At 35.4% G+C, this 20,079-nt stretch overlaps 1 protein-coding gene across 2 annotated transcripts in view; it reads left to right on the top strand.

Annotated features, from left to right (window-relative positions):
• The window catches only part of LOC107681784 (epidermal growth factor receptor-like), a 71,728-nt gene that overhangs the window by 39,935 nt on the left and 11,714 nt on the right, over nt 1-20,079 (top strand). For both annotated transcript variants that reach the window (XM_016478114.1, XM_016478115.1), the window contains exons 2-20: nt 4,413-4,564; nt 4,814-5,000; nt 5,245-5,379; nt 5,470-5,538; nt 6,846-6,964; nt 7,381-7,522; nt 9,022-9,138; nt 9,664-9,790; nt 9,974-10,047; nt 10,173-10,263; nt 10,357-10,556; nt 12,105-12,237; nt 12,755-12,845; nt 13,058-13,215; nt 13,356-13,397; nt 14,288-14,429; nt 15,359-15,481; nt 15,999-16,097; nt 17,420-17,605. In XM_016478114.1, the coding sequence (XP_016333600.1) occupies nt 4,413-4,564; nt 4,814-5,000; nt 5,245-5,379; nt 5,470-5,538; nt 6,846-6,964; nt 7,381-7,522; nt 9,022-9,138; nt 9,664-9,790; nt 9,974-10,047; nt 10,173-10,263; nt 10,357-10,556; nt 12,105-12,237; nt 12,755-12,845; nt 13,058-13,215; nt 13,356-13,397; nt 14,288-14,429; nt 15,359-15,481; nt 15,999-16,097; nt 17,420-17,605 (2,387 nt within the window). The remainder of the gene's footprint in view (nt 1-4,412; nt 4,565-4,813; nt 5,001-5,244; nt 5,380-5,469; nt 5,539-6,845; nt 6,965-7,380; nt 7,523-9,021; nt 9,139-9,663; nt 9,791-9,973; nt 10,048-10,172; nt 10,264-10,356; nt 10,557-12,104; nt 12,238-12,754; nt 12,846-13,057; nt 13,216-13,355; nt 13,398-14,287; nt 14,430-15,358; nt 15,482-15,998; nt 16,098-17,419; nt 17,606-20,079) is intronic.

The following is a 20,079-nucleotide window of genomic DNA, read 5'->3' as shown; positions in this document are numbered from 1 at the left end:
TATATATATATATATATATATATATACTTTCATGGATATTTTTGAGCACCTAACCTCAGCCCTACCATAAATCTAGCTACTTCTCAACAATATAAAACATGTAACAGGCAGACAAAAGTATTGTCACAGTTATTTATTGCAAAAACTGACCAGAAAACAGTTATATTCCAAGTCTTTTGATGCTACTGATTATCTTTATGTGAAGAATAGACTGAAATTTGATATTTTTATTGCCAAAAATGTTCCTACTCCATTAATGCAGTCATATCAGTTAAATCTGAACATTTGCATGATGCAATTGGTCAAGAACATAGCCAATGGTATTTCACAATCAAATTTGAAGTAAGGCTTCCTCAGGCAGCAGTTTTTGAATGTCTTTGTAATTTGAACATTATGGCTGGAGGTGGTGATCGCTTTTGGGTTTGTTCCTCACATAAAATTAATCGTTTGCCCTCAGAACTCTTGGTATGTTTTAAATTTGTGAATAAATGTTATATTTATCATAATGACAGTATTATACCCCAATATATAATTTAATGACGATAAATTTCTCATGTTCTTTGCATCTTTATATTGACACCAGAGGTTTCTCAAAAGTAATGGTATACCTTGCATGTTGAAAAATGATGCTTAAAGGATATCCAATGCCAAGGAGTCCTGTCTAAGCATCCATATGTGACGAGTTGGGAGTGAGAACATGTTAGTATTTGCAATTTGTTGGTACTGTATATCACACACAAGATAAGCGTTGTTGCCTAAAAAAACAATGAGGAAATAATGATTGGTTAATTAATAATAATCGTATGGTTTCATTGAATAACACTGTTAAAATACATAATAAATAAACAATTTATGTACATTACATATTATTTCTTCAACAAAAACATGTGGGCATCACAACCCTTACAAAAACTAATCCTTGGCTTTATCAAAGTAAAACTGCTTAATTTTCTTTTGTGTCATTTCTGAATGCTTGAGACTATAAAATCAATCAGACAACTGTATTAGTACAATCATAGGCATAGGCAACTGTCGAGCTACAATTGTAATTTGTAAATAATACAATTTAATTACAATTTAGTTATTTACTTTTATATTTTATTTAAGTTCTATTCTGACCCCTATAGTAGGGGTTTTTTTTAACTTCCATAATATTTTGGGGAGGGGGCACAACAATACAATTCTGCTTAGGGCACCCATTTGGCCAGCACCAGTCTCACCTGTCTAAACGTCTCTTAATTTCTGATGGCACTCAGTAATTCACCATACAAAAAACATTGTGGTCAGCACAAACCATATTTATACTAGTTGCAAGTGACCCCATATTTTTTAATGTGGGTTGAGTTACATTAAATGTTGATATGGCTTAGTGAGACTGTCAAATCGCAAAGGCTGAGAATGACTTAAATAAATATATGCACTGTGTGTTTCAGAGTGAAGCGTGGCACTGTGCTCTTTTAACGATCTCAGTTCGTTTTGGAGACTTTGTCTCCTCAACTGCTTCTTTCACGTGTGGAGTCCCCCAGGGCTCCATTTTGGGGCCTATCCTGTTCTCCCTGTATATGCTCCCCTTAGGACATATTTTTAGGAAATTTGGTACTTATTTTCATTGTTATGCAGACGATACGCAAATTTATCTGCCTTTGAAACGAAAAGATACTTGCTCTTTAGTGCCCCTGTTGCAGTGTCTTGAGGAAATTAAGGCCTGGATGGCACCAAATTTCCTTAATTTTAATGAAAATAAAACAGAAGTTATACTGTTTACGCCGGGAGGTACTTGTGAGTCATCAGATTTGGACCTTGGTGAATTGAAACCACTTGTGAAGCCCTATGTAAAAAATGTAGGTGTTATCATGGATTGTGATTTTAAATTGGACAAACAGATTAACTCAGTAGTTAAATCTAGTTTTTTCCAATTGAGACAACTCACCAAGGTGAAATATTTCCTGTCTTCTAAAGACTTTCAAAGAATCCTTCATATTTTTATTTCAACTCGTCTGGAGTATTGTAATGGCTTCTATATAGGTATTAGTCAGGCCTCTCTCTCCAGACTGCAGATGGTCCAGAATGTGGCAGCTCGCTTGCTGACAGGTACATGAAAGCGGGAACACATCACCCCCGTTCTTGCCTCTCTTCACTGGTTGCCTGTCCATTTTAGGATTCAGTTTAAGATCTTGGTATTTGTTTTTAAATCTCTTAATGGTTTAGCACCTACATGTCTTTCCGACTTGATCAAGCTATATGCTCCGTTAAGAGCACTTAGGTCTGCTGACCATTTGCTTTTAGTTGTCCCACGGGTAAAGTTGAAGAGCAGGGGTGACCGAGCATTTGCAGTGGTGACCCCAAAGCTCTGGAATAGTTTGCCCCTATACATTAGACAGGCTCAAACACTTGCTGTTTTTAAATCTAGCCTAAAAACTTACTTCTATAGTCTGGCATTTGACGCTACATGAGAGCTGCTTTCTTTTATTGTCTTTATGGTGTCTTATTGTCTTCTCTTGTGTTGTTGACTGTTTGTATCATTTATATTTTTATTCTTTTATGTGTGTACAGCACTTTGATAAACACTTGCTGTTTTTAAAAAGTGCTTTATAAATAAACTTTGACTTTGACATGAGCAGCTCATAAAATAAACGTGAAATAAAATAAAAAATAAAAAACAGCTAGCTGCCAAAGCTACACTGATGTACTAAAACAACTAAAACTAGAACTGAGAGACCAAGAAACTACAGCAAGAAGCCCACCATGACCCATGAATACATAATTGTTGATTCATCGTTTTGTCTTTGTGTTGAGGTTTCTTTGTCGTATGTGTCTCATCTAACATGCTAATTTCCTTCAAATCAGTGCTAACCCTTTGCATCTGATCAAGTGAAGTCACTTTTGAAATGACTGGATCTGTCTTCTGTTACACAATAACTTAATTATTACATACGCGATAATGTAATTATTTACAATTTCACAGTCTGATGCATCTATTAGTGGAAACTGCTAAGATGTTTGTCTCATTGGGGATATCTTGTGGTGCAAAATAGGAGTTGTTAATGATTAATTTTGTGACTAATCATTAAGACCTCGCAGTTTTAGTGGCTTTAATTCTATTTTTGCCTTTTAGTCAGAATCGTAACAGTCTCTGCAGCAATATAGAACAGACTGGTTAAATGTAGTAGTAGTTTTTTCCCAAATGAGTGTGTGAGAAAGAGTAAGTGCTCAGACCATTCAGAGGAGCTCTCTGCCTTGAGTACTATTTATCTTGGCCCACCACAGAGTCTTTCCGTTGCCGCTCTGAGCACTTAAAACAAACGCCCACCTACACTGAATTGTTACTGGTTCATTAGCTGCAAAAAACACCTACATGCCTCAGATTGGCTCTGACTCCAGCAGCCTCATTTGATTTATTGCAATCATTTTAGCCTTTTATTTGTGAGTAATAAAGATTTTGAAATTGCTTGGGCAGAGCCTAGACCTGTGGTTTGACTTGACAATTGCAGTCTACAGACGCTCTCCATGTAATTTGTGTAAATGGAACAAATTTGCATTGCAAAATGGGCTAAAATTCCACAAATGTGAAATGCACAAGAAGGCTCAAGACTGTAATTGTTGCTAAACTGTGTACAAAGCTTTGATTTATTGATTTGAATATGAATGTACAATACAGTTTTATTATTTTTAATTTATTATTTTAAATAAAGTCTCTTAGTGCATTTATTTGATCAGAATACAATAAATAATATTATGAAATATTAATACAATTTCAAATAACTGATTTCTATTGTAATATATTTTAAAATGTAATTTATTCCTGTGATGGCAAAGCTGAATTTTCAGCAGCCATTACTCCAGTATCACATGATCCTTCAGAAATCATTCTAATATGCTGATGTTGTGCTCAAGAAACATTTTATTATCAATTCTGAAAATGCTTGTGCTGCTTCATTTTTATGTGGAAACCATGTTTAAGATCTTTTCTGAGGATGTTTTCTGTTTTTTGTATATAAAGGTATCTTTTAAGAATTGAAGTGAAAGTGAATCTCTAGTGAATAGAAAGTACAAAAGAACAGTATTTATTTTCAACAGAAATCCTTTGTAACAATGAAAGTCTTTAGTTTCATGCATGCATCCTTGTCCTAAAATGAATGCATCCTTGCTGAAGAAAAGAAGGAAAGAATGGTTTACTTTCCCATGTCTTACTTTAATATTGAATGAATAAAAATGATTTCGATGTGTTCAAAAGGATATTCAAAGGTATTTTGGTTGGGAGGTTTAACAGCTAACCAAATTGCAAAAATAATGAAAACTTAATCACTACCAGATAACATTTTTGCTTCTGTTGGTTTTTCTGGTATTGTTCTTTTCCCCATAAAGTCCTCAGATGGATTTAATTGGGCTTTCTTTCTCTCTGTGTGTTTAAGTGTGTCAGGGAGCGAACAACAAACTGGCTCTTCTAGGAACAGTGGATGACCATTATCAGATTCTGGTAAAAATGTACAGCAACTGCACCGTCGTTCTGGAAAACCTGGAAATCACATATATGACAGAAAAACATGACTTGTCCTTTCTCAGGGTACGATATATCCATTTTCAAACACTATGATCAATGTTATTTTACTGTTACCTTAGTGTTTGGTTGTATTGTAAGACATCTGTACACCATATTTTTAGCATGTTGCTAAGTCCAGTTTATATTTCATGACATATTTTTAAAAATGTAAACTATATGCTATTCCAGACAACTCTTTATATAGTTATAGTGTTGTAGGCTTAGTGAGTTTTGTGTTTAATGTTGTTTTGTGTTGTTGTTCCTGATTTTTAGAGCATCCAAGAAGTTGGTGGCTATGTTCTTATTGGGATCAACACGGCTCCTAGAATCCCTCTTGAGAATCTGCGCATCATCCGTGGCCACTCTCTTTATGATGACAAATATGCTTTAGCTGTCCTCCTGAACTACAACAACAGCATCGGACAAGGCGTGAACCAGTTGCCACTGACTAGCTTAACTGGTATGTGGTTATGTAAAACTGTTCTTTGTGTGTGTGTGTTTCCTGATAAATGGGAATAACAAATGCTCCTAAATTACCTATTTATGTCTTTCGCACATTTGTTTTGCAGAGGGAATAATATTCATTACTTCTCATGCCCAGCTCTGGAATTTATATTTGGAAAATATTAATAGACCTGTATTTCAAATGTGAAGTTTGTCATACGTGAAAGCATTGTTCAAACACTGTAATTTTCCGTTCCTAGAAATACTGAAGGGTGGGATTAAATTTGCCAGTAACAATCATTTATGTAACGTGGAGACCATCCAGTGGACTGACATTCTGAACATGAAGAGCCAGCCTAAAATCAAAGAGCCGGAATCAAACTTAGCAGAACACTGTATGTCCCTCAGAAGTTTTTACATGTATATTAAATGGTACTAATTAATTTTGTATTTTGAATGAGAATGTTCTACTTTACCTCCCACAGGTAAGAAGTGTGACCGGAGCTGTTACAATGGGTCCTGTTGGGGCCCTGGTCCCCAAAACTGCCAAAAAAGTAAGTGGTCTTAAACTACTCAAGTGACTGAATCCAATTTTTTTCTACCTTTTAAATCTTACTGAATTAGTGAAAACATACTATTTAGAGGTGTTTCATAAAGATATGTGACCCTGGACCACAAAACCAGTCATAAGCGTCAATTTTTTTTCGAAATTGAGGTTTATACATCACCTGAAAGCTGAATAAATAAGCTTTCCATTGATGTATAGCTTGTTAGGATAGGACACATATATGGCCGAGATACAACTATTTAAAAATCTGGAATCAAAATATTCTCAAAATATTGAGAAAATCGCCTTTAAAGTTGTCCACCATTGATGTATGGTTTGTTAGGATAGGACAATATTTGGCCGAGATACAACTATTTGAAAATCTGGAATCAAAATATTCTCAAAATATTGAGAAAATTGCCTTTAAAGTTGTCCAAATTAAGTTCTTAGCAATGCATATTACTAATCAAAAATTACGTTTTAATATATTTACTGTAGGAAATGTACAAAATATCTTATCCTAATAAAATATCCTAATGATTTTTGACATAAAAGAAAAATCTATAATTTTGACCCATTCAATGTATTTTTGGCTATTGTTACAAATATACCCCAGCGACTTAAGACTGGTTTTGTGGTCCAGGGTCACATATAATGAAAACAAAACATTGAAAACCTTTCAAATGTTAGTGACTGGCAACAACACACTGTATACAGTATACTACTGTTCAAAAGTTTAGCTGGAAATCTCTTATGCTCACATGATACTTTTTTTCAGCATTCTTTGATGAATAGAAAGTTAAAAAGAACAGCATTTATTTAATAAAGAAATCATTTTGACCAGTTTAAAGCTTTTGATCAATTTGGATTTTTTTTTATTACATTTTGAATGTTAGTTTACTATATAGAAACATTTAAACAAATAAATAAATCAAATTATGGCATTTAAACTTGAAATTTTGGATCCAGTTTGATATGTATCCCTAGGGTAAACCTGGGTTATCTTTTTTTTCATGTTTCATACTGTTTATATTTAACCCTGGGTTAGTAATCCATAGTCCCACTGCAAAATGCACTGAAATAACAATTTGGGATTTCTGCTTTATGAGTAGTTTTTAATGCGCTTCTTTAGTTTATTTAGTTGATCCTTGGCTTATATTTCACAACTGCTATAAAAAAAAAACTACTTGACCCCCAGAGGAATGTTTTGAAAACTCTTCAGAAGAATATTGAATTGTTGTTGCTGTGCTCAACTCTAGCAAACACAGATAGTACTGTCAGGGTCTGTGAAGTTTCTTCTCTCTCTTTATCTAGTGACTAAGGTGATCTGTGCGGAGCAGTGTTCGGGGAGGTGTAAGGGTCCCAAACCCATTGACTGCTGTAATGAACATTGTGCTGCTGGCTGCACTGGACCCAAACCAACCGACTGCCTGGTGAGAACCGCACATATACAGATAAAGATTTGTTTCTTAATAATTCACTTGTTTACTCATTAATCTTTCAGTACATACTGAATGCTATACAGTATATAAGCCTAAATACAGTTAGTGAAGTCATCCATAGCTGTAGACATAATGTTTAGATATAATTATGAACTGAACTAGCTCAGAGTGAATAATGACAGTAATATGACTCCAAATGTGAGAAATTCACAGCATCTTGAATGTGTTAAAAACTATAACACTTATACTTATTTTGATTAAATAACAGTACAAGGCATGTCTGCAGTATTACAGTGAAACATTCATTACCAGTAAAGTGTACAGCTGCAGTAAAAGTAACCTCAAGGGTAATGAAAATACTTTCAGACTAATGCGCTCATGGGAAATGTTGTTTGTGTGTTCTGTAGGCCTGTAAGGACTTCCAGGATGAGGGGACATGTAAGGACGCATGTCCACGGCTCATGCTCTACGACCCCAACACCCACCAGCTCGCTCCCAACCCTGACGGGAAATACAGTTTTGGGGCAACATGCATCAAGATTTGCCCACGTAAGTCGCCTCAAGAAAAATTTCTTCATTCTGTCTTCCTGGTTGAACACATAACCATGTGAATTCAAGCTGTTAAGGTCATTGCACACTGAGTCCGAAAATTTCGTCCAAAATTTTCACACGTTAAAAAATAAATACAACCTCACATTATGTCAATCACGTTTACACACTGCCTCCGAAATATTCGTCCGTCATAAAAAAATTCGGATCGGGTTCGATTTTTTACGTTTTTCGCATCTGTAGCAAGCATTTTGAGAGGTGTTTTGACAGTTCAGAACCACCGTACAAGCGAACTCCAAAATCCAGAATGGCGATTGTCAAGTTCATCCACTTCGTCTCGCAATACAAAGCACTGTATATAGATCCTTGCACACTGAGTTCACAGAAATTGGTGGTCTTCTTTTTAATATGTGGCTCTAGTATCGCTAGCAAAAGCATCAAACTGAGCCACTGACATCCTGAAGTAAACTTTGATAATCCCGCTGCTCCTGAGGGGGAACTCTCCATCCTCTCTATATCTCAGGATTGGATGGACCCAATATTTCCTTTATTTTTATTTTTTTTAAGAAGCGAGAGGACAACAAAATCATCCTCAATGCTTGAAGACTCCATTTAGTGCTGTTTTGCAAATTTATTCGCAACGGATTATTTAATACGCATCGGACTCAGTGTGCAAGGTTTCTGTGCGTGACGAATTTTTAGGATTTCGAATACGAAAAAACACATACGAAAATTTCGGACTCAGTGTGCAGAGAGAAGGAAAGTTCATGACAAAATGAAAAGTTTGTCATCATTCACTCACCCTCATGTTGTTACAAACCTTTCGTCTTTCTTCTGGTGAACACAAAATAAAGATATTTTAAAGAATGTTGATAACCAAACAGTCGCCGGTAGCCATTTACTTTAGCCATGGTATTTTTTCCACACTATGGAAGTCAATAGGTACTGGTAACTGTTTGGTTAGCAACATTTTCAAAATATCTTATTTTGTGCTCAGCAGAAGAAAGAAATTCATACAGATTTGGAACAACATGAGGGTGAGTGAATAATGACAAAAATGTCATTTAGGGGTAAGCTATCGCTTTAATTTTTTAATTTTTTATTTATTTAACCTTTATTTAACCAGAAAAGACTCTCTGAGATTAAAAATCTCTTTCAGAGGAGTGCCCTGACCAACATGGGCAGCAATACAATCAGTTTCATCACAGATTTACGCAACACAAACTAAAAACACTTAAAACAATTAAATCTTAAGATTCAATCTAAAAATCTAAATCTAAAGAAATCTTGAATTCTTGCATTCTGGAGATTAATGTTTTAGGGTACCAGGGTTAAAATCTAATTGACACATTCCAGGCAGAGAGAAATACTCTTCAGCTGTTGCTCAACTTTGGTTTCTGAATAACATTTCAGAAAGCGACATAACCATGACAGAATGATGTTGTGTTGTGTTGCTTTGGTTGGTTGTGGTTAATGACTCTGGAGTTTTTTTTTCTCAGACAACTATGTCGTGACAGACCATGGGGCATGTGTAAGAACATGCAGCCCTGGCACCTATGAGGTGGATGAGGGTGGAGTTCGGAAATGTAAGAAGTGTGATGGCCTGTGTCCAAAAGGTACAGTTGAGACTGCTGGTCAGGTATAGGCTGGTTTTGTAACAATGTTTTCCTTTAAAAATAATAATAAAAATCCAGCTTGTTTGTTTCTTTTTTTTTTCCTAGTTGAGCAAGCACATTAGTCTTGTTTTAGGTGCATTACAACTTTTATTTTAATAGAATAAAAAAAAAAACATTTAACTCTATAAAAACTAATTTATTACAGTGTCTATTTGTAGTCTGTCCTACCATAATATTGTAAATATATATAATGTGTGTACTTTTATGTTTGCATTTGTTTTCAGGATAGTTGACACACAAATGTAGTTTTGCAGAAACATTCATACATAGGATTAATTTAAATTAGTTTTCAAACTAAAGTCATTTGGACTAAAGGTTTTTTTCGATCATTCAAAGCATAAATTCAATCAAGTGTGTCTAAACCTTTTAGTGGTAGCATAAGTGTTGAATTTATTATTGCCTTCATGGCTAATTCTTTACTTAAGAAAGAAGTTGCAGTTAATATGTTTCCTACCATGCCTCTAGTTTGCAATGGGCTGGGAATGGGGCCTCTGACCAATGTCCTGTCAATCAATGCCAGCAACATTGATTCCTTTGAGAACTGCACAAAAATCAGCGGAGGTGTTGCAATTCTCACCACGACATTTAATGGGTGAGAAGGATGTTTCACGCTCTCTGAGAAATACGATTTGATTCCACATTTCTTAGTACCATTCCATGTTGCTTTAAGACAATCATACTTTGAATATTTTCCATTTTTGAATTATTTAGATTTGTGTGATCGAGCCAAATATTTTACAATCTCTGATATCCTTCTTATTGCTATTATTTACAGTGACCAGCATACTAAAACTCCAGGACTGGACCCGGCCAAGCTCAACGTTTTCAAAACTGTAAAAGAAATCACTGGTGAGAATGCTGTGGTTTAATATTGGACATTTGTAATGGTTAAAATGATGTTTCATGTAGGGGACCTTTAGCCCCTCAGTGTTCGTAAACATTCCTGAAGATATTTTTCCTCTCCTAACTCAAAGGCTACCTGGTGATTCAGCAGTGGCCGAAAGACATTCCATCCCTCAGTGCCTTTGAGAACCTTGAGGTCATCCGTGGACGTACAAAAAAGCAGTAAGTCAAAATACTGCAGTCTCAAATATGTCAGCAATCTCTGAGAATTTTGACATGCTAAAGACACCCCGTGTTTCCTTTCTGTTCCCACAGAGGTGCCTTCAGCTTTGCTGTCACCCAAACTGAAATCACACATTTCGGCCTGCGTTCTCTGAGGGAGATCAGTGACGGTGATGTGGTCATCGCTCAGAATAAGCGTCTCTGCTACACCAGCCCTGAACACTGGAAACGCCTCTTCAAATCTAAACAACAGACTGCCAAAATGTTAGGAAATGCTGAGGCTACCACCTGCGGTAATGAATTATCACAATAACACCTGTCGAATAATTTCAGTTTGGTTCACCCAAAAATGACAATTCTGTTGCAAGTTACTCCCCCTTATGTCATTCCAAATTTGTACGGTACAGTATGTGTCTGTTTTGTTTTTTTTTTGTTTGTTTTTTTATAAAGCAAACAAAAGGAGAATTTTTAAACAATCTTCATGCAGTCCTTTTCCAAATGCAGTTCATAGTGACCACTAGGGCTGAATGATTAATTGCATTTGAGATAATATCGCGATATGAAAAAATGCGATTTTTCAATCGCAGAGGCTACGATTACACTCGGTCACGTGACATGCGAGAGTAATGCTGCGTTCACGCCATATCGTAATTACCGTAATTTTGAGATGACAGCACGTGACGTTCTATTCGGAGCTGTTCACGTCCTCGGACTCGGAATTATGCTTTTCAATGGCAACACTATCAATGCCTAAACAGAGTCTGCGGTGGTCAGGTGGTACAGCGGTCACGTGGTACAAGTCGTAGCTCTCAGAAAATTCCAGTTCACAAGTTGTAATTACGAGTTCTACGAGGACGTGAACGCTTTATACAAGTTGGAATCTCGTAATTACGGGAATTCCGATATGGTGTGAACGCATGTTAAAGAGGTGTGTTCGACTTGAAGATCGATCGTATATGACATTAAAGTACGGCGAGAGAAAGCATAAGGAGACAGCTGCTATATGATGTGGGCTTCTCCATCTTCTGACGAAGCTAGCTTGCTGCATTGGTGATGTCACGTGCATAGACGTATGACAACAATTATGAAAATTAATTGGGATGATTGAATTTGATTGATTGTAATTGATGTAATTAATTGATTGATTGATTGATGGTAACTGTAATATTATTAGTTAAATTTTATTAGTAATTAGTTACACTACTAGTTACCAGGTAGTAAGTAATATTTTTACTGTAATGCATTACTAGTAACTAGTTACTACCCAACACTGGTAATAAACAGCCAATAAGCAACTAGTTAATAGTGTTCCCAAATCTAAAGTGTTAACAAAAACTTTACAAAAAGTATTTTTCTACATTCCGCAGAAAATTAAAAACTTAAAGGTTTGGTGCATGAGTAAATAGTACCAGAATTCTCTCTTTTGGGTGAGCTATTCCTTCAAATACAAGCGTCCATTTGTAACGGAATGTTTTACATGTTTTCTTTTACAGACATTTGACTTTAAAACACATATCTTGGTTTCACTTTATTTTGATGGACCCTTTAACACATTCTGTTGACTATAATAACATTGCACCTATTAACTCTCACTAGAGTGTTAGTAGAGTATTAGTAGACTGGTAGGGTTAGGGTTAGAATAAGTTGACATACTTGCAAAGTTAGATCACAATGAAGAGTTAGCAGATTTTAAGCAGACAGTCTACTACTACTCTAATGAGAGTTAGTTGACGTGTATGTGCAAAGTTACTTATAGTCAACAGAATGCTCAAAAGGGACCATCAAAATAAAGTGTTACCCATATCTTTTGTGTTGATATCTTATCTTAATACCTTTTACAGCGAATCAGAACAGCACGTGTGATGAGATGTGCACAAATGATGGCTGCTGGGGTCCTGGTCCCGCTATGTGCTTCACCTGTAAGCATTACACCCGTAAAAAACACTGTGTGGCCTCCTGCAACCTGCTGGCTGGGTGAGTGAGAGCTCAATTATGCCTTCTCGGTTTATCCATGTTTAAACGCTAAATAACAGCTCTACAACAGGCCATGTCTCTGAATGCAAACATTTAAATCCTTATCTTAAATGTGTTTATTTTTATTAAACCACTTAGTTTATTTTGTGATCATAGTCAGCTGACTACACATTATCCCTTACTTTTTTGGCCTACTTTTAATGAAAGGAACATAGAAATAGGGCATGGAAACGTCTGGAAAAGTGGCACAACTATTTTTTTTAATTTGGTCACACTTTAGTTTTGGGACCAATTGTCACTATTAACTCTTAACATTCTACATTAAGGAATTTAGAATATGATAAGGCATCCATATGTGCTTTATAAGTAATAATAAACAGCCAATATGCTAGTAATATGCATGCTAATAAGTAACGTGTTAATAGTGAGAATTGGTCCCAAAACTTAAGTGTTACCATCTTTTTTTTCAATTATGATTTCGACTATATTGACCAGAATGGATTCTTTGTCCTTACAGTGAGCCACGTGAATATGAGGTCAATAAAACGTGTGTCGAGTGCGACCCTGAATGTCTGCTCATGAATGAATCCCTGACCTGCACCGGCCCTGTAAGTATCAAACCCAATCAACAATACCACATGTTCTGCAGTCAGTAAACAGTGTTTATTCTTATTTTTTAAAACGCTGATGGCAGCACACCAGTCTCTCAAACCAATGTTTTCTGTCCCAGTTGTGTCCTGGAGACACTTAATTAAATTCACATCACTTGAAGACTGTAGAAAAGTTGCTTGTTGCCATCTAATTGCCAACTTTTGTCCAGGGACCCGACAAATGTACAATTTGTGCAAACTACAAAGATGGGCCGCACTGTGTAACACGCTGCCCACAAGGCATACCGGGAGAGAAGGACGTACTCATTTGGAAATATGCTGACACCATGCGAGTGTGCCAGCCCTGTCATGAGAACTGCACGCAGGGGTGAGAGAGGCATCATATTATATGATGCTTTCATTTGAATGTAATGACATGAAACGGTCATTTGTGTAATTTAACCAGGTTCATCAGGGATTGCAATGTGCACTAATTGTGATTGATTCAATTTATGCTTTGAATTGCAGATGTACTGGACCTGATCTGAAGCACTGCAAAGATTTCAAAGGGTAAGAAGAGAATCTGGCCCATAATGCTTTGCTGCATACATCCCTTTTCCAGAATATCCCAAGAATCATGATGTTTATCCTCATATATCACCATAGTTTCTGTCGAAAAAGTAATAAAGAGGCTGTGAATTGTTGCATATTTTTAGAAAATGGTACCAAATACTCCTCTAAGCCTTCGTCACAGTATGGAATAATGATGCATATGGTGAGAAATAAAGGAAGATATCCTTTTTTAGATTAGTGTGCCTTTCTGCTGACATGTAAGAAATCTAGAAGTGATTTTAGCTTGTACAGGACGATGATGCATTATCCAGTATTATTATTATTATTAATATATAAGTCTATAAATCATATACAGGCCCACGTTTTATTTAAAGTGGAACTAAAATAGTAAAACACTATAAATTCACTCCTGATTCCTTTCGATTGGCCTTATAAGTTATGATAAATAATGAAAACATTTGAAATGTATTTATGGAATAATTGAATATTAGCTTCCATAAATTATAATAAATTAATAAATGTTTAATAATTAATAAATATATTATTAAATTAAACAATAAAAACAACAACATGCCACTGAAAACCTTCTTACTAATTATAAGGGGGGTTTAAAAATATAAATAAATGCCATTTTTATCCTAGAAATCTAAATTCTAAATAGAAATCCAAAGACATCTAAAACATAAATATTTCTATAAATGAATTCATATAATATCCAATGACAAAAAAATTCAATATTTTAAACTCAAAACTCTTCACATGGTATAAATCTAAGTAATATCTAAGAGCATAACCACTCAGTCAGTTCTGAGCTGTAGTGACATCTCAAGAGAGGACCATCTTCCACTGCAGAAAGTTCAACTCAGTAATGTTCCTTTCGTTTGTAGTTCGGGTTTGCCCATGATTGCCGCTGGTGTGGTTGGAGGTCTGCTGGCGTTTGTTATCCTGGGTCTAGGAGTTGCTGTTTTTCTGCGCAGACGGCACATCAAAAGGAAGAGAACCTTACGACGACTCCTGCAAGAAAGAGAGGTCAGATCGCAAGACAACCATAATCTGAATATTCTGAGTATCTACTGTTAAACAACCAAACACTTTAAGTAAGAGAGCTGGCAGAGCTTGGTGAAACCATGTACGATCAATGCAGTGAAGCCAGTTTACTGTTGTAGTGTCAACAGTGAATGCTGATGGAAATCAGTCACTGACTACGTTTACATGGACATCAGTAATCTAATTATTTACCTTATTCTGAATAAGACAATATTATGATTAAGGTGTTTACATGAGTTGCTTTATGAATATTCCTTTCATGTTCCAGTTTTACATGTTATAGTACATAGATCGATTATAATGGGACGTCATTACGTCACCAAGCGATGCCATCTGACGCCCCCTCTAGAATTTCACACATAAACATAGTTCGTGTTTGTTATGATGCCATTTACAGTTTTGGGTGTTTCATTTTTAATTTACTGAAAGCTTCAAGTGCAGTTAATTATTTCTCATGCTATACATGCAAACAGACAACAGCGGTGTTGAAGCCATGCTCTTTTGTTTGCCGTTAAACGGTTGAACACTGCCATGTGTATCCTGTCGCAAAATGCGGCGAAAAGTCCTACATGACGGTAATAATGTGATTAAGGTGGGTACATGTCTATACTGCACTTCCATAATGTGACTAAAATAGGAATAATCCACATGTTTTAATTCGGTTTCTGTTTACTTCGATTATGACTTTAGCCAGATTAAGGTAATCAAAAATCTCTGTTTACATGGTAGATTCTTAATCAGAGTATTGTCTTAATCGTATTAAAATCAGAGTATCGTTGTCCATGTAAACGTACTGATTGAGGCAATAGCTTCCGTGAATACAGACAGATCCGTGTCATCCCATACTCATTCAAAGACAGGATGTGTTTGTGTGTTGAGGGCAGCTTTCCTGACTCTATTTGTCTCTATAGCTAGTGGAGCCTCTGACCCCCAGTGGCGAAGCCCCCAACCAGGCCTTGCTGCGCATCCTCAAAGAGACGGAGTTCAAGAAGATCAAAGTGCTTGGGTCCGGAGCTTTCGGCACTGTGTATAAGGTGACTGACCTCCGTTTAAAGGGACAGTTCACCCAAAAATAAAAATTCTGTCATCATTTACACACCCTCAAGCTGTTCCAAACCTGTATGAGTTTCTTTCTACTGTTGAACATAAAAGAAGATTTTAAAGAATGTGGGTAACCAAGCATTATGGTGACCAGAAACTATTTCTGTTTTACCCACATTCTTCAAAATATCTTCTTTTGTGCTCAGGAGAAGGTTTGGAACAACTTGAGGGTGAGTAAATGATGACAGAATGTTCAGTTTTGGGTGAGCTATCTCTTTAAGGTTGCTTATTTAAAAACGTGTTGCTATGTGCTTTTCTTCTTTCCTCTTACGATGCCTTCTTAATTTTCTCTACACCACAAGCACAATAAGTTGTTGATCTGTAGACGTAAAGGTTATCTCTTTATCTCAAGATGATTTCAGCTGTGAAACCTCATCGGTTACAAAACACTGAGGTGTTACTTTGTTTGCAGCATGAGATATTAAAACAGATATGTGTCCGTTCCTTCAGGGCTTGTGGGTTCCGGAGGGAGAGAGTGTGAAGATCCCTGTCGCCATTAAGGTCTTACGAGAAGCCACGTCTCCCAAAGCAAACCAGGAGATCTTGGATGTGAGTATCAGAGTCTGAATTTTGGTGTTCGTTATGTCACATCAGACCTTATTCACCATTTAAACTGCATGTGACTCAAGGTCTTGTTGTCAGTTTGCTGCTTAAAAAATGCATAGACAATTAAAGAGGCTTCAACAAGTTAGAATATTTGAACACTAAAAGATATTTGGCTAAAATTGTCCGAAGTTGTTTGCAGATGCCACTTGGTTAGATATTTTGTGTATAATGCAGTGACGTTACATTTTAAGTGTGTCTTAAATTTCCAAATATTTTTTAGGGGCACTGTAGTCTGGATTTTTTGTATGTGCTTATTACTCAAGCCTGCTGTAGCTACTGAATGAAAGCATTTTAAATTTGACAACATTTGAAAGTTGGCTGTGTATTTCACTAAAATCAAATACTTTTCCCTACATTCTTTACCTATAATGTGATTATTCTTGCATCTGCGCTGTATCTGTGTGATCCAATTAACATGTAAATTATTTCAGTAAACACAGACAGTAAAACCGACATTTCGTCATTCAGTTTAGATAATGATTGCGCAGAAAAGGCCTTATTCTCCAGTGACGGGCGCAGCTGAAATCTATTTTACGTAACCTTGAGTTAAAGGGTAATCTGACCAAGTCCCACTGGATGTTTTGTGGAGTTGATATAGAACAGAAAACTTCAACCTGGAGGAGGATTTCCTGCTTTTTGAATCACTGCAACAAGACCTTTCTAATTTTGTGGAGTTGATATAGAACAGAAAACTTCAACCTGGAGGAGGATTTCCTGCTTTTTGAATCACTGCAACAGCAAACAAGACCTTTCTAACAGAAAGAATGTAATTTCCTCCAATATTCTCTTTGATTGTGAGGATGTGGCTGTGCAGGCTGCTTCTCAAGGTCACTTTGGAGATAGCTCATCTATGTAAACACCCAGTATAACCTTCTGAGAATCGGCAGAAACGAAAATTTAACAGATCTGCACAGACATTGAATATTAAAAAGAAAAAAATAATTCAATAGGGATTGAAATAGAGACCAATGACTCCCTCATTTTGTGAAATAAAAGGTTGTTGGTATTGGCAGCTCTAAGCTCTAGGAAAAATCTAGTTTATTGCCCAGGGGTTTGATTGTTAGTGTTCCTGCTAAGCTTAGATTTTCCTGCAGCGTTTTTCTTCAGAACTCCAGGCCTCCATCCCTACAAATATTTCCTAATGTGCTCAAGGCACCTCATTTGTTAATTTTAAATCTCTAGGGAGTATAAACAGCGACAGTATTTGTCATTGTTGATGTATACCATACTGTATATATGCTGACCTCATTTGTTTGTATCTAAAGGAGGCCTATGTGATGGCGAGCGTTGAGCATCCTCACGTGTGTCGTTTGCTCGGCATCTGCTTGACCTCCACCGTCCAACTTATCACCCAGTTGATGCCCTACGGCTGTTTGCTGGACTACGTCAGAGAAAACAAGGACAACATCGGCTCTCAACACCTGCTCAACTGGTGTGTGCAGATTGCTAAGGTAAATGGATTGTTCTTTTAATTGTTTGTTTTTTTATCTCATCCCTTCTGCTAACCTCTGAGTCATTTCATTTGATGATGAACAGATGTTTGAGATGTCAGTTGAATGTGTTCAGTACAATTTATTATTAAAATTAAATATTGTAATATATGCTTTTTCTTTTAAAACCTTTTTATTTACAATTATTTAAATGTATTATCAGTGTTGGAGAGTAACTAGTTACATGTAACAACTTTACATAATTTAATTACAAAATAAATGTAAATGTAATCTGTTACAGTTACTGAGAAAAAAATGTGTATTTAAATTAGTTACTTATGAAAATGTTAACGATTACAAAGGGGGTTACATCTCAATACTTCTTGTATTAATATTTTCTATTTATTGTTTTAATTACAAAATAAATGTAACTGAAATCTGTTACAGTTACTGACAAAAAATTTTTTTTAATTAAATTACAGTTACTTATGAAAATGTTAACGATTACAAAGGGGGATACAGCTGATTTTTTTCACTCGCAAACACCCACATACCGATTTAATTGACTTCTTTCATAAATTGCATTGACTGCTCTAAAATATGACACACCAATGTTTCAGGATTTTAGGACACATGCTTATTCAATAATTGTTTTATTTCCTATTTGGGCTTATGCATATGCTTTATTTTTTAAGATTAACTGTTTTTTTTTTTTCAAAGCATTGTTAAATGTCAGCGTTTCTTTTCATAGCTATGCAAATTTCAAAGATTTGATTTCAAAAACAGTATCATAGCTATTAAACTATTTTCTTGTAATGATTTTAAATCTGTATTTAACCTCAGAGCGATCTCAAAGTAAAGTCTGATTTGGTGGCTGTACTTTAAAATTATTATAATCTTATTATAATCTTAATTCAAAGGATGAATGATTTTTAAAGTCTGACAGTAATCAGTGTTGAGTACTACTGTAAGGTTAACCCTGCCTAGTTTAAAATGTTTAACAATTGAAAACATTCATTACAAATTTAGAAAAGTAATCAAAAATAATCAAATGTAATCAGTTACATAATAAAGTAACTGAAATAGTTACACTACTGCCTAGACTCTGCCCCGGAACGGATTGTGTCGAGCTATTAATTAATCTGGTTGTTTGATGAGAAAAAGATTAAATGTAGTTGCAATAAGCGCATTAAGAAACCGTACACCTGCAGTAGTGGAGGACTATTATTCTGCCTCACGGAACTGCAGAAGAACTGATGATGGCGCGTTTGATCTTCGGCTGACCAATCGGCAGAAAGGGGCGTTTAATTCCCGCCCACGTGTAGAAATCAAATATTGAAGCTGTTTATTAATTTTTCTACCCCTGAACGAAAAACGAAAAATTAAGCCGAATTCTTGTTTTTCGTTTCTTGGAAAAAACTGAAAAAAAAAGAAAAAAAAAGAAAAGAAAAAGGAGCTGTTTTCTAATTTTTCTACTTTCAATATTAAATAAAAAAAACGAGTGAACGAATGATACACAGATTCTTCTTATTAGCAATTAATTTGATTAATCATTAATTGATTGGCGTCCTGGGTCCTGTTCTCTTTGTTGTTGTTGTTTTTTTGTTTTTTTTATACTTTTATAGTTTTTTCCACTGTCTTGTATGATAAAAAGTAAAAGGGGAAAATGTAATTGGTTTAATATGCTGTGGTTAAAGCTGAACTAGAAGATAAAAGGAGACATTTTTAGATTTGGAATGAATTGATGCGCCTATACAGGTTTCTTGCTGGTGATATGAAACTAAAAATAAATATTATCACTCACAGATCTGTACCACTCACAAATATTCAAAACATTCATTTTAGTCATATCTAATTTCTGAAGTGCAAATCAGTAGCTGTGAAGATTCTTTTAACAGACAGGCATTTTTGGTCCTCACTGCTGAGGGAATAAGATGTCTTTCTGAGAGAAACTTTGATCAGAATATGACTAGAAAATGTACGATATGGATGATATGTTGGTTTAACATTCTGAGAAAAGCTTGATCAAATATACTTTCATGTTCCTGAATACCGACTGTCGACTGTCTTTTTGTTTGAATATCATCAATTTGCACAGTAATTCTAATGATCCATGTAATGTTTTCCTTTATCCATGCACTTCTTAGAGCCTATTTACACTTATTTTACATTTCACACGTTGTGATCGATCACTGATTGACATTTGATTTGAACAGATGTTTTTAGAGATATCAATTTAATGTACTCAGTACAATTAATTATTAAAAATAAGTATTTTAATACATTTTTAATACAGTATATTTTTTGTTATTTATTGTTTAAATTAATTATTTTAAATAAAATGATTCATTACAATGATTAAAAATGAATTGGTTGATGGGGCACCCTAGTTTAATTTACGTTTTCCCTTAGAGCATATTTACATTTACTGTAGTGTTTTCACATGTCATGATTAGTCAGTTTGCTCTCAGATTCATTATGCATGTCATTATGTT

Source organism: Sinocyclocheilus anshuiensis, unplaced genomic scaffold, assembly GCF_001515605.1.
Source record: "Sinocyclocheilus anshuiensis isolate Anshui unplaced genomic scaffold, SAMN03320099.WGS_v1.1 scaffold436, whole genome shotgun sequence".
In the NCBI taxonomy this organism is placed as follows: Eukaryota; Metazoa; Chordata; class Actinopteri; order Cypriniformes; family Cyprinidae; genus Sinocyclocheilus; species Sinocyclocheilus anshuiensis.
Note: the sequence above shows the minus strand (reverse complement) of the source record. Positions and strands in the feature narration are given on the sequence as shown.